Source organism: Puma concolor, chromosome E4 (assembly GCF_028749965.1).
Source record: "Puma concolor isolate L17-30 chromosome E4, mPumCon1.1.hap2, whole genome shotgun sequence".
Taxonomy (NCBI): Eukaryota; Metazoa; Chordata; class Mammalia; order Carnivora; family Felidae; genus Puma; species Puma concolor.
The window spans coordinates 27,985,794-28,000,835 of record NC_141683.1 but is presented as its reverse complement, the minus strand read 5'-3'; the positions used below and the strand labels follow the sequence as shown (position 1 = coordinate 28,000,835).

Sequence of the window (15,042 nt, the reverse complement as noted above, 5' to 3'; positions counted from 1 at the left end):
AACTCTTACTTCAGAGACGACTAATCAAGTTCGTTTACTCTGGCGTAAGTGGAGGTGTGACATTTGAAACAGTCTTGGCATAGAATTTCACAGAATAGATTAATGAGCATGTTCGGTGAGTAACATATTCAGCTCAAGAGATATCAGTTGCGGTTATTTCCCTATTATAAAACAGTGGGTTGTCCCCAAAGCGCCAGGCTAGTTGGCCGTCCTTACTTATGTAACATCTGCTAAGCATCTGGCAGCGGAAGGTTTGTTTTCCTCTTCCAGGACCAACTGGGCTGTGCGGGTTTGAGTACCCTCAGTTCTGGAAGTTGCCACTAGAGGGCGGCAGCAGCCAAGACAACTACACTCAGGATCCGCCAGACCCAGAATTAATCCCCCAGCAAGGAGGGAAGATGGTGAAAGCAAGGAAAAGTGTTAACAAGGATGACTGAAAACAAACCCAGGTGTTCTTTCTCTCTTGGGGACCAAATGGAAGGAAACAGGTAGCTAGCGGGGTTGAAGTTCGACTCAAAGAAGAACTTCCAGAGCACCAGGTTTGCTAATGAGAAATTTTTTACAGGTGACTTTTTTTTTTAACCCCTTCGCTACATCTGTGGAAGCAGAATAGAGGGGACAGTGGGCTCTTCCAGTCCAAGGCCCATGTGACCCAGTAGGTTCCCTTAAAGTAACCCTTCTGTGTGTGTGCCTTAAATGACTCCATTCCGGCAGATGCAATCATAAAATAACTTTATTGGTCAGGTTAACCACCACTCATGCATTTCCTATAATAAGGATCCTTTATAGAGGCATGATGGTGTTCACATGCAGACGCTTTCTGAAGGGCCTGGGGGCAGGGGCAGCCTTGCCCCCTCACATCAGAGCTCCTTTGTTGAAATGAGCTGGTTTGGCTTTTGTGGATTTTGGAGTCTGGAGCCAAGAACAGAATCCAGGGCTCCTCCCCTTCACTTCTCAGGGAAGCTGCTTCAAAGCACACACAGTATCAGGGATGTAATGGCATCTGGACAGGGGCCAGGCGAGGACTAGTTTTTCTCAGGCCAGCCCCTGCCCCCGGCCACTCCATCCCAATGGCGCCCAAAGGAACAGGCCGGTTCGGCCCCAGGCAACATCACCTTTCAGACATGGGGAGAATGAATTGCTCTCCAGCCAAGCTATAAAGCAACAGCCATCTTCAGGAATGAGGGTGTAGCTCAGAGATGTGACAGCAGAGGGTTTCATCCTCAGCACAAGCCAGATTTGGCTGCCTGGCCCCGGGCTTCACAGACCCAACGAGCATCTCCAGCCGGAGCTTCCACTACGAGCTGTGGTCTCAGGACAAATCAATGCGTACAGCTGAACCACAGCCTCCACCTGTGGGCTAGCCAGGCAAGTTCAGGGCTGCCTGGACTCTGTTTCTCCCATCAGGGTGTAGACCTTTCTGCCTGGACAAGAGAGGGAGAAACTACCTTTCTTGTGCTTTGAGAACCATATGCCTTTGAGGACGAAGACCCAAGTTGGGAGCTGCTGGGAATATAGAGGGTTCTGGGCAAGGGCGAAACCCCAGGGGGCTGCTTCCTTAGTTCGGCCAATTTGGGACGTTTGCCCCCATTATGGATGCCGATGTAAGCAAAGGCTGTCCTTTCCTGTTCGGAAGTCTGATCCACCTTCAAAGAACCGCCCAGCTGCTAAAATATAGCCCCACCCATTTATCAAAGCCTAAGGTTGCTTGTCTCCTCCCGCATCAGTCCCTGAATATTGTCATCATGCTGGTGACCTCCAATCTGGTGGCTTTCAAGGAGCGGAGTTAGGGACGGTGTAGAGGGGACTCCCAGTTTCCTTCCACCTCCAGACACTAGTGTGAGTTCTCTGCATAGGCCACCAGGCAGATGCCCGCACACCTTGGGCTCGCATGCCTCTGCCTAAGGCACAGAACAGGTGTCTGTGGAGCAAGGCTGAGTGGATGAGGAGGACGAGGGAGGAGGCAGTTGGGCAAAGAGGTATATTCCGAGGAGCACTGAGTGGGAGCCCGGAGTAACCACACCGTCAGCCTGGCATGCGGGAGAGTGGTCAAGCGTTGCTCACAGAGGGAGCCAGGGATTGTGGGGAAAGCACGCTATGTGCCATTGCCCGAGTGACTTTTAGAGTTCATGACACCAGATCATTGGGAAGAACTTAGAATAGTGAGGTTTCTGGGGTTGGGACTTCCACGGATTACTTCCTCTGCCACCACATCTGTCCTGGAAAAGAGAGCTGCGGCCCGTGTCCCTCAGTAAAAGGCTGCCTGTCCCCTGATCCCACCTGACCCTGCCTACAGGGAAGAAGACTACAGAGGGAGCCCATGGAGTTCTGTCACATGGTCTGTCCCAGACCTTCCAGCAAAAGCCAAACCAAACCATCAAGCCAAATGCAGTGGGGCGCGGGGGGCTTCGGCCCCGTGCCCCGTGCAAGGGCCACTCAGATCTCGATGAGGCTGGCGAGGCGCAGGCAGAGGGGCGCGTCCACGGGCATTGCGCTGCGCTTGATCTCGTTTCCGTCCAGGCGAAGCACCTGCAGCTTGGAGAAGTTCATGACGTCCACCACGGTGCAGAAGCTGCTGATGGAGAACTCTGCGGGGACAAGAGGGGCGGGGGGGGGAGCGGGAGAAGCCGGGATCAGGGACCAGGATCCACAGGGAAGCGGGTCGGCCCCGGTGAAGCTGCTGCAACGCTTCCGAGGGGAGGATGGGACTTGGCTGGGTGGGGCAGCGTCTTCCGCGATCGAAGTCATACCGACTGGGACCGCTAGGGGGCAGCGCCGGGGCCACAGTGGGGGTCTCCGCCTGTGTCTGTCACCCAACCACCCCTGATCCTCGCATCACTTTGCAGACCCCGGAACGTCCTGGAGTGTCCTTCCAGCGAGGACGCGATCTTTTCCCGCCTGTAAGCGGCAGGGGGAACCAGAAGGTAGTCAAAGATCAGCTTTAGCAGTTTTGAAGGACTTGATTGCCTTTGGAGAGGGAGGGCTTTGCTGAATTGCTGAGAAGGAAGACTGGGGAAATGGAGGGACCTAAATCTGGAACATCTCCTGACACTTTGCAGATAGAGTGGCAGGAAATTAAAGAGAGAAAGCCCGGGCAGGGAGACAACTGTCTTCGCGTGCCGGAGCTTTGAGGGGGTGCACCTCTTCCTTCCCGGGACTGCCAAAGGAATGATGAGCAAGGCCCTGAGGTCTAGGAAGGCGGAAATCCATAGACGAATACGGCTGCCATGGACCTCAAAAGTCAAATAAACAATTCCCTTGCCTCCTGCATTTAATATATGGCTCACCCCCGCCCCTTCTTTTAATCTCAAAAGAAGTCCCCCTGTTTTGAAGATATCCTCCCCCCCCCCCCCCAATCCCCACACAATCTTAACAGATACAATAGTTTTCTTTGGTTTTAACATAAATCCATCTGTTTTGCCTCTGGTTGTCCTTTTGGACAAATCAGCCACCTCTGTCTCAAGTCTACCGAGTTAGGATCTTGAAGGGAGAAAGCCAGGAACTCGACTGAATCTCCAGCAGGGGTGGCAAAGTCACCACAAAGAGCTGCTGGAGCCTCCACTGGTGGCAGCGTGTTGTCTGAGGGCCTCTGGAGGCGGCTCCTGTCGCAGGGGGTCCTGGTGAAGTCGCCTGTCGGATCCCAGTAGGATCTATCTCGAGGGCTGTGACATTGGGACCCAGGGCTTGCTTTTGCTTCTGCCAGAGGCATTCCTCAGCTCGTGGGGCGGCTGGAGGAGCTGGGAGGAGGCTTTTCTGACTCTCTTCCTGGGGGCGGCCAGGGAGGGCCTCAGGGAGGGTGTGATCACGGGTAGGAAAGGGAAGGTTGCAGGGAAGACAGCGTGGGGAGCTTAAATAGGCTGGTGAGCAAAGTGTTTTTCAATGAGCACGAACAGTTGTTTCCAGTCTCTCTTAAGAACTGACCAAGAGGAGACGGGGCGAGGCTGCAGCCCATTAACTTGTCCAGCAAATATAAGACAGGAAATCCAGCCCCAAAGAATAATGGAGCTCTGGACTAGAAGGAGGGGGGAGGATAGGAAGCGTCCTTCTATGGACAGCATTCCGTGGGGCGGGGTGGGGAGGGAGCGTGGGGATGATGGAGATCTTTTGGATGCTTTTGGATGTCTCCATTCTGGTCCCGGGAAGTAGATTACATGGCCTCTGAGGGGGCAGGTTGGGGGCAGAGCCTCGGCCAGGGGCTGCATCTGTGGTGGCCACAGAGAAGGGTAGAGTGGGGTGGGCTGCGGGGAAGTCAGGTGGGTTGGCTTATGGATCACTTCCAACTCCACTGCACTAGATGGGGTCTCTACCCCAGCCTCGGGCCCTCCGACCATCTGCTAAAACCCTGGCTCCCTGAGCATGTGTATACATAGGGGGGATACTGGGGCGCCTGGGTGGCTCAGTCGGTTGAGCGTCCGACTTCCGCTCAGGTCATGATCTCACAGCTCGTGAGTTCGAGCCCCATGTCAGGCTCCGTGCTGACAGCTCAGAGCCTGGAGCCTGCTTCAACTTCTGTGTCTCCCTCTCTCTCTGCCCCTAACCCACTAGCATCCTGTCTCTGTCTCTCTCAAAAATAAATAAACATTAAAAAATTATTTTAAAAATAAAAAAAAAATAGGGGGGTCCTTAGGGGCTTCCAGGCACACCATGCACATCGATTCTGTCCACGCAGTGGACGCCCTGTGCCCCCCCCGTTTGTCTTCCCCAAGCTCAGGAATAGGACAGGGCTTCTGCCTGGAGACTCTGGAGGACATTTTCCAGGCCAGATTAAATACTGACATAAGTCTTTCCAAATTCCTCCTGGGGTACCCGCCCAGCTCCACAGATCCCACAGCTCCCGAATAACATTCCGAGCTGTGTTCCCTGGCGGTTGCCAGGCTGGAAAAACTGAGGGGGTTGCTAATGGAGGAGGGAAGGGGAGGGAGGGGACTGGCCTGATTCCCCTGCACACCCTTTAGTTCCTGCCCTTCTTTTAGCTCCTCCCCCAGAGGGTGGCTTCCACCCCACCTTCACCACCCCCCCACCAGGTGGCGCGTTGGCCCTGGGAGAGGGGCCCCAGCTGGGGGACTGGGCCTTCCTGCTGGTGGTCTGAATCTGAGAGACACTCCTCACATTCTCAGCCAGAGACACCTGACTCTAGGTCCTTGGATGCTGAAGGCCGGCGCTCAGGGTGACCACTACGTCATCTGGGTGACCCCAAGAGATGGCTACTCCTTCTCTGAAAAGACCCCCGTGTCCCCATCTTCGCAATGCAAAAAGTGAAACAAACAGAGTCGCGGGGGGGGGGGGGGCGGGGAAGGTTCAGTCGGTTAAGCCTCTGACTCTTGATTTCAGCTCAGGTCACGATCTCATGGCTTGGGGGTTCGAGGGCCACCTCGGGCTCTCCACGCTGACAGTGCGGAGCCTGCTTGGGGTTCTCACCTCCCTCCCTCTGTCTCTGCCCCTCTGTGGCTTGTGTGTGCGCTCTCTCTCAAAATAAATAAATACGTTTTTTTTTTTTCAAGTAAAACGAAACAAAAACTCTGCCTGTCACCTTCAAAGTGGCAACGAGAGGAAAAAGGTAGGAATAGTTCCCGTGTGTTGCCTCTCGGTTACGTGCCAGGCCCTGGACAAGCACTTCACATGTATTAATTCACTAAGAAAAATTAAATGCAGGAGTTGGTGTTATTTTGCCTTAAAAGGAGACTGGAAGAGAGACCAAAATGATAACTAGATAAGGGAATTTGGCTTAAATTACATGAGAAGGGGGTGGGGGGGGCGCCTGGGTGGCCGAGTCGGTTGAACATCCGACACTGGGTCAGGTCACGATCTCACGGTTCATGCAGTCTAGCCCCGCATCAGGATCTGTGCTGGCAGCTCAGAGCTTGGAGCCTGCTTTGAATTCTGTCTCCCTCTCTCTCTCTGCCCTTCCCCCGCTTACCCTCTGTCTCTGTCTCTCTCTCCCTCCCTCTCTCAAAAATTAACATTAAAAAAATGACATGAGAAGGGATTTGAGAGAGACACTGAACATTTTTAGGTTGTTTGGCTTAATGGAGAACTTTCTGGCAAAGCCTTGGGATGCTTAACGGAAGTGGTTCTATCTTCTGCAGAGCTTCTGGAAGGGGCGGGCCACCCTGTATTTGAGTGGCAGATGTGCTCCGCACGAAGGCGGAGGGCGACAGGATGTTGTGATAGAGCCCTGCCCTCCCCAGCTTTTTCTGACTGTATATAGTCAGGCAATAGCTAATGGGTTCCCTCCCGTGACAGCTGCTCTTTGCTGTCACAATTTCAGGGTCAAACACAGCACGTAATGTGACAGTTCTGGTGTGACAATCCTCCTGGATGTGGAGTAGGGTGGCAGGTGACTTCTGGGTGGGATGACGGACAACCACGAGTAAATGGCAGACCCTTTGTGGCACGTGACATCTCAGAGACGTCTCCGAGGACTGCCCCGCTTGGGAAGGAGAAGACGTCCCCCCAAAAAAAGACTTTACATAATAAAACAGTTTGGGAGCCCGTGATGGTGTCTTGCCCTTCAAACCAGAGGATCAGACACCTCTCACCTTGCCGCCCCACTGTCGGCCTCTGGGGCCATGTGCCTGTCTCGCTCAGAGGGCTGTGCAGCGCGCGAACGTCTTGCCAAATGACTGATCTGTTCCCTGAGCACAGCGAGAGAAAGGACGGGAGGGAGGATCTGAAGGCTCCGTCCTCATCAGTGTTTTGATGGTGCCATGTGCTCACAGCAGGCTCCGCTTCAGAGCCCTTTGCCAGTGGTCATTAATGAGTCCTTTCCCAGAGACGGGGGGACCTTGCTGCCTGAGGAAGGGAGGTTAAATGCTGGCTCAGTACCTTCCAGCTGGGATTAAAACATCAGAGGCCCCCGGGTAACGTAAGCACATTCGGAACACAAGATCCTGAGACGGAGCTGAAAAGCAACTAGATGATTCTCTCCGAAATGAATATTTTAGTCCTGAGAGGCAAAGAGGCAGGCTTTTCCATTCCTTGAGGCATCCGCTGGGAAGTGCTTGGAAAACAAGAGGCCCGTGTCCTTGCCCACCACCCCGGGGCCTTGTGGTGATAGGGCTTCCATTACCCCCGGGACCTCTGCCCTACCACCAGGGGCTCCTGGTACTCCAGGGAGAAGGGACCAGAACAAGTACCGCATTCAGCTCTGAGAGGCTGCACATTCTTGTCCAACAGCTGTTAGGTTTAAAAAATAAATAAACAGCCAAAACACAAGAGTGACTATAGAGGCAGGAGTAGAGCATGTGGAAACAGAGAGCTCATCCTCTTCTGGCTCAGGAAATAAGTACAAACTCCATGGTTTCTTAACAGCCCACCTTCCTCCCGAGACGGACCCTAGAAACCCCACTTAGACCCGCCTGTCTATGAACTGCTTTCATCCCGACCTCTGCAAGCTCACCCCTCACTGCCCCTCAACATGCCAGCCCTTCCTCTCAGACACCCAGATTTCCTGGCTGTCCCCTGCAGGTGGCCTGTTAAGTGGCTGGTCCCTTTGTGGCACTCCACTTCCCAGATGGCTTGGTCCCGTTCCTCCAGCCCACGCTCACCTCTCTCTCCAGTCTTAGATGGAAGCTTACCCCTACTGGGAAGTCTTCCTCCAAGCCAACCCACGCCCCCAAGGAATTTTCCAGCACTGCTGTGTAGTCTAGGGGCCATTTTGTCCCCCTTGTATGGGGGTATAGCTTGGACTGCAGGCTGCTTCATTCGTGACCTTTGTCTCCCCTACTTCTGTGTCTTTTGCGTTGCTACAGGCACCCAGGACAGGGGTTTTCTAACGGAACAGACAGCCGCTCCCCACCCCCCCTTTGTCAGCGTCTCACCATTGATCCTATTGCCTTGGAGGTAGAGATTCTCCAGGTTGGTGTTGACCGGGGGGATCTTCTGCAGCTGGTTGTAGGAGAGGTCAAGCTCAAGGAGGCTGCTGGAATTGAAGGTGTTCGAGGCCAGGCCATTGTTGGTGAGACTGTTATGGGACAGCCGCACATAGAGCAGCTTGGGTGACCCCCGGAAGTAGCTGTCAGGGACGGAATAGACGTTGTTGTGCTCCAGGTACAGTTGCTCGAGGGCTGAGGGCAGTCCATCGGGCACCTTCCGCAGGTGGTTGTAACTCAGGTCCAGCAAGATCAGTGACCGGAGGCCCCTCATCGCACTGCCCACTTCCTGGATCTCGTTGTGTTGGAGGTACAAGGCCGTGAGGTTCTCCAGCCCCTCCAGAGCGTTGTTGGGGACCCTGGAGATCTGGTTGTGGTCGAGATGGAGCTCCCTCAGGGATCGTGGCAGCGGGCCGGGCATCCGGGTCAGATTGTTGTGGTCCAGGTACAGCCTCTCCAGGTGCCTCAGCTTGGAGAAGATCTTCCTGCCCACCTTATCGCTGGTGATCTGGTTGCCATGGAGAGCAATCCAGAGCAGCCCCGTGGCGTTGTCGAAGACACCTTCCTGGATGGACGAGATCTGGTTGTTCTGGAAGTAGACATACTTCATGCGGGACGGGACGAACGGCAGGTACTTGAGGTTGCGGTTGTCACAGTACATGGCTGTGGGGAAGTTGGGGGGGCAGTCGCACTCCTGGGGGCAGTCGCGGGGCTCTGGAGGGGATGGAGAGCCGTAGGCATAGGCTGGACCTTCCTCCACCCCATAGGGGTAGGGCTCATAGGGCTCGTAAGGGTAAGGGTCATAGGGATCGTAGTAGGTGGACTGCTGGCTGCGGAGGTAGTGGAACCACCAGTGGGGGTCTTCGTCATACTGGGCCCGGGAGAGGGAGCAGAGCCCTGCCAGCAGCAGGAGGGAGGCCCACTGCATTTTGTCTCTCTGGAAGAGGGGAGAGAGAACAGAGCGAGCAGGCATGAGTGACACAGTAGGGAGGCAGGACGACGGGTCGGGAGGGGGCTGGGGGCTGGGGAGCCTTGGGCTGGGAGCTGTGCAGATTTCACGGGGAGCCCCGTTCTCACTTCCTGCGTGCCTCCCCTCCCCCAGTGCCGACTCCGCACACGCGGTCCGGCTCGACCGTGGCCACCTGGGGGAGCTGGGTCCATTTTACGGAGTCACAGAAACAGAGCCTTCAAGATTAGAAGGAACTTGAATGGGAGGGGGGGCACTGCATTTTTTTCTAGGGGCACGTCCTTAGGAGCCTTTAGCGACCTGAAGGTTCTGGTGGCGGAGCTGGAGAGCCCACAGCAATCATCCCTGTGGGGGTGGGGGTGGGGGTGGTGGGTGCTCTTCAGGCGCGAATTCGTATTCAGTCTGCATTTCTCGGGGATATGATATTTTCCAAGAGTCCAAGGAAAAAACCCTCTGGTTCCTTCCATGTCTCTGGGAAACCTCCAGAAGCAGCTTGAGACCTCCAAGGGGAAGGTCTGAATTACTTCTGGAAGATCTTTTGGTCTCTTGGGCAGGCTGGGGGTTTCAGGTTTCCAGTCTTGGGGGAGGGGTGTGGCCCCCCTGCAGTCACCGCAAGGTTTGGGCTACCCTCCAAAGCGCCAGTGTCTGGAACAGTCTGCTGGGTGAGAAAACTCTCCGGTGGGCAGTTTGTGGCTACACACGCAGCCCGGCTGGCACAGGTCTTCATGTAACACAACAGCCACAGTCCCCTCCAGACGGGGGACCCTGACGCCAGGTATGGCACTTGTCTTCCGGTGTGTGGGGTCTGGGTCTGTCTGCCCGATGTGGTCTGTGCTGTCTGGTAAAGTGTTAGCCCCCCTCACGCTCCACCATAGACATTATGCTAGAGCCACGTGAGGCCCAGAGAAATGAATGAGGAACACTGAAAAATGGAATCGTAATTGAAGACACTTGAGTGTACCCGAGAGAACGTGGCTTTGGAATGGGATTCTGGCCTCCCCTCTCCCACCCTAAGCTACCTGTGATGCCATCTGGATCACCAGTCTCCTCCTAGGCCCCCACTGTGCCAGGCAGCCTGTTGCCTTGAGCCTGTGAGCCAGTGAGATGAGAACAGGGCAGGCTTGGAGAGAAAGGTGGGTTTGCTGCATGCTGGGAGGGAAGCTGAAGGTATGGGGGGACCAGGGGCTGGCATATGAGGCCTGGGCACCCTGCTCTGAATACCTATAGCCAAGGCACCAGCTAGCCCTTGCAAGCAGTGGGAACCTTCCGGAGCTGTGAGTGTCACCCTTGTTCCGAGGAACCTTAGAATCTTTCTTGGTCCCGGAAGGGTCACATATGTCCCTCACATTGCTGTTGGGCCTCCTGGGACGGGCAACTGCAGACAGGAGAAAGAAAGGAATCTAAAAGTCAGCATCAAATCCAACGAACTGATGGGAAAAAACCCTGACTGCGGCACTCAGTCTAGTCACCTTCTGCCACCGTTCTTCCCGGGCCCCCGAGCTCTCTGTTTCCTGAAAGTGATTCCCTTAGGCCCTCTTCATTCCATTAGCCTCTGGGCTGCAGAGGAGAGGCACCTGGCTCATCCTCAAGCGGCCTCAGGCCTCAGACAAAGAGCCCACAGTGTTTCTGAGAAGCCAACCCAACTGCCCACTGCCTGGGCACGCTGGCTGGGCCCTGGATCTGGCCAGGAGGGAAGACGGATGGAGTGGCCCACTGCCAACGGCGCATTTTTCCATGCACGGCCCTGGGCTGCTGCAGGACCAAGGTGGCACAGTGAGCCTCTGTCTCCATGTCTCCTTCCAGACCGGGCATCTTGGCAGACAAGAGCCACCTTCCTCCTCAAGACCCAGCTTTCCAGGGGCTGTGCATCCTACCCACCTTGGCCTCTCCTTAGGAGCCATGAGTGCTAAGAGGGCTGGATGGGAAACTTCTGCCTCTCCTCTCTTCCGAGTCTTAGCAGTGTTGCTCCAGGGTCGTATGCTTTTCAATCCCCCTGCCCACCCTAATGGTAGAGACCCTCCTGTGCTCAGAGATTTGTGAGGTGGAAAGTTTCTGGGATTGGGGCTCCATGAGTTGTGGGAGGCTGACTCAGGAGTTTGTGCTGTTCTTTTATGCCTCTACAGCCTTTCCCTCCTATCAGGATCCAGGAAGTCAGACCAGAAGTCATCCCCTCAGCTGGGTTGGACCCTCCCTCACAGTTCCCTGAACATGGTCAATTCTCAACTCTTCTCTTTATTCCCTCCCTTTCCCCCCAGCAACACACACACACACACACACACACACACACACTCACACTGACACTCACACTCCCTCCATCCTTCCCCTATAACAGCACTTAGGTACCACAACTTGCCTACAGGACAGACTGGAGGGCTGAGTGGTGGATGATGAGTGCTGGCTTCCCTAGATACCTAGGTCCTCTACTTTTTCATGCCTGAGAAATGGAGTCCCCCTCTCCCCCCAACAACCAGAAAGAAACCGTAGGACAGAGTAACATGTTCCCTCTCCTCCTCCTTTGCCCCTCTCGGCATCCTGGGGTCATGGCCCAGATGGGAGAATGAGGAATGGTTCCTCCCTGCCAACCCCTCTCCCCACACACCAGCCCCTTTCCTTGATTCCCGTTATGGAACCACAAGGGACCAAAAAACTGAAGTAAAATGACTAAACTTACCTCCAGTTGAACCTTGCAGAGAGTGACCACGTCCCTCTGTCTGGCCTCCTTGGGTTGGAGAACGTGTGAGAGAGAGAGAGAGAGAGAAGACAGAATGTCTACTGAGAGTGTGCGGGTCTGTGCCAGGCCAGGGTCCCGCCCCCAAATTCCTAATCAAATATTGTGAAGAGAGGGACTGAGGAGGCCGGATCCTGGCTTTTTCGGCTCTGCTGCAGGGGCGGAGCTCACACTCAACCAGGCAAAATTCTTCTGTCCGCCTGACGTTATAAAAACCACCTCTTTCCACTCACTTATCTTCCCTAAAGCATTGGCAGCTCTGAGTCTCTTTCTGCTGAATGAGTTAGTGGCGCCTTAGAAGGTATTTGTACAGTCTCTTACCAAGTGCCTGGATTTCTCATTAAACCCACAGGCCAGATGCAGGGCTGGGGACGGCAGGGATTTGGGAAGAGGCATCTTCACGCTTTTAGCAACCCATGTGTCCCCCCAGAGAGCCAGGACTACTTAGCCTTCTTGGCTCCCCCTCCACGCAGGTGGTCAGACGAGGGCGTAACGGCGCATGACACAGGACGGCTGGCTCTGGCTCTAGTTCCATCCCTTACCAGTGTAGACTCGTCTGGGCGGCAAGTTTTCCCTCCTCCATCGGAATTAATGGAAAGGAAGGGGATCTCACGTTGGTTGATCACTCATTGTGCACTAGCATCGCGCACTGTCCTTTAATTGCCTGGCAACCGTTCTGCTTGCCGTCTCTGTGAGCTTGACTAGTCTAGAACCTCACATCGGGGCAGTCGTACGGTGTTCATCTTTTTGTGGCTGGCTTGTTTCGCTTAGCACGGTGTTCTTAAAGTTCCTCTGTTGTGGGGTGTGCCAGAGTCTCCTTCCTACCACATTCGACTGTGCGTATTCGCCACAGTTTGGTTATCCAGCGATGGACATTTGGGTTGCTTCTGCCTCTTGGCTCTCGTAAATAACACTGCAATGAACATGAGGGGACAAATATCTTTTTGAGACCCTGCTTTTGATTATTTTGGACAGATGCTCAGAAATGGAATTGCTGGGTCACATGGTAATTCTGCTTTTGATTTTTTAAGCCACCCTACTATTTCCCATAGTAGACGAGAACACCAACAGTGTGCAAGGGTTCGAGTTTGAGACACTCCTGATGTAAAAAAAAAATACATACCGATTGAGAAAGACTCAGATCTGAATTAGAAGACTTTAGGGGGGTCAAGGCAGATGCGACTGCTGGTTGCTCCCATCGGTCTGAACTGTGGAGGCCATCGGGAAGGTCTTTGTCAGGAACCCACTCTCTCAAGACTTGTGAAGAGTCTTTTAGAAGATTAAACATAACGAATGGTTGCTGACCACCTGCTTTAAGCTAGGTGGTTTACTTATGTTATTGCATTTAATGATCACAGGAGGTATTTTGTTTTGGAAAAGGAGGTGCAGGGATGTGGTGTACCTAGCTAGAGAGTGGTGAAACAAGGATTTGAACCTTGATCTGCATGATTCTAAAGCCCACAGACTTTCCCACATCACAAGGCCAGAGGACTGATGGAGTGGAGGGTGTGATCACTGCCCTACTGTCCCAGTCGGACTCAGTGACTATGGAGCCCGGCTAATTATAGTGGCCCAATCTGCTGGAATCTGGAGACAGGGGAGGATAACAATGAGAGGGGGCTGGGATACAGAGCATCTCTTCTGGAGCCCACACATATTTCATTTCAGTTTAACAAATATGAGCATGTACTCCACGGCCGGCGTGGTCTAAAATGTTGGGCACACATAGAAGGTTTCCATATAATGCCTACTCACAAGAAAGCAGGAGCCTGTGTGGCAAACTCTGATCTCGTGAGTGAGGCAGAGTGGCCTTAATATGAATATGGTTTTCAATAATGCACGGATAAGCTTCTCATCATTTTTGAGTCCAGAAAGCAGACCCTGGTTTTGACAACAGGGCCCAAGAGACACTTCTTAGAGGGGCCTAGACAGCTGGGCACATTCGCCCACTGGGTACAGATGGTTATTGTTTTAAACTGCAGCATGGTGAACAATACTGCATTTGCTAACAGTGCAAGTCAGGGGAGCCTGGGGACCAACCATTGACTGGGATCCTTCCCAACAAAGCTCCACCTAAAAAAGGCAGTATCTCCATGTGTTGTGTGGACCATTTCTAAAGCTGTGAGATTTGCACCAAGTCTTTAGTTATCTGTCCTGTTCCAAGGTGGGCTTGGGAGGAAGAAAGAAGAGAGGATGACTGGGACCAGGTCAGGAGGCAGGTTCCAGGGGACCAGCCACTGTTCAAAAGTTCCTTTGTCAATGGGCTCTAATCTCCATTTGGACTACTTCTGCTCTGTTTGCCTGGGTCCTGGATCTAGGCCCTCGGAGCTTGGCTTCAATATGGGAAACCAAGTAGGGGATACTGATGTCCTCCAGATTGCCGAGGGAGTCCACATGTGAAAAGGGTTCATTTGGGACACTGGTGCTCTCTGGGAGGCGTCGAGCCAGCCCTACCCAGTCACCAAACTGCAAGCAAACTAAAAAGAGAGGCTCTGTTATTCAGTTATGTAACCCCTAGCTCCAGCTGGGCACACAACGTCTGGTGCTTAGTAGGTAATCAGCAAAGGGTTATGGAATGAATTGTATTTTTGGCTCCCTACAGTCTGCCTGTCTTCAGTACCCAGCGCAGGGTGGAATAAACAGCACCAACAAGGCCAGGAAAACCGTTTGGCCTTCGGACCTATTTGACTTTCCAGGGGTTCAAGCCACTGCTATTTCCTCTCTACCCAGAAAAGTACAGGTTAAGCCACAACCGCTAGGCAAAGCTGATTGTCTCTGATGTTGGACCCACCCTGTCTGGAAGGGATGAAATGTGTTCTGATTCAAATCCCTGTCCGCAAAGACACCGTGATGCTTCAGTGGCCACCACCCCCTCCCTCTTCCTCCATAAGACCCAGTACCCCCTGTTTTTATAACATAGCCTCTGATCCCCAACAATCAGGGGATGGAGGGATACGGCTGGAAATCCACCCAAACAGAATTAGTGAGTTGAATATAAAGAGGTCAGTAGAAAGATGATCATGGTGGTACAATCCAGACTCCACTGCTGCCCCATCCCGAAAGCTCTTGACGCCAGAGAGGGATTGTTTACTAGTCTGATGTTTTGATGGAAAGTCTAGGCTACACTGGCACCCAATAGGAGTGTCCCAAAGTTTCCAGTGCAGATGTTTCTCTTTATTCCCTTAGTATTGAGGGGTCATTAGAAGTCCTCACCAAGGATAGTCTCCTCTTTCCAGAAGGATGAGACAAAGATATTGGAGCCGGAAAGACTCGTTTTCTTTCGAATGGAGTTGAGGGCCTCAGAATTTTGTTCTAATAAGCTCCTTAAAATAAGACAGAGAACAACGTTTCTCTTTTAATGGATAGCATCCCTTATTTTTACCGTGTATTTATTGCACGCTTGGTGTTGTTAATCTGATGGTGATACGACGGATTTCAGGAGATCGCCTTCTAGAAAGTATGAATGCGTTTGAATT

At 53.4% G+C, this 15,042-nt stretch overlaps 1 protein-coding gene across 1 annotated transcript; it reads right to left on the bottom strand.

Annotated features, from left to right (window-relative positions):
- Positions 1-715: 715 nt before the first annotated feature.
- FMOD (fibromodulin) lies at positions 716-11,668 on the bottom strand. Its single transcript, XM_025921172.2, has 3 exons — positions 11,510-11,668; positions 7,821-8,808; positions 716-2,588 (listed from the first exon to the last, which is right to left on the bottom strand). The coding sequence occupies exons 2-3, from the start codon at positions 8,797-8,799 to the stop codon at positions 2,437-2,439; spliced, it is 1,131 nt and encodes a 376-aa protein (XP_025776957.1). The 5' UTR covers positions 8,800-8,808; positions 11,510-11,668; the 3' UTR covers positions 716-2,436.
- Between the last annotated feature and the right edge of the window lie 3,374 nt (positions 11,669-15,042).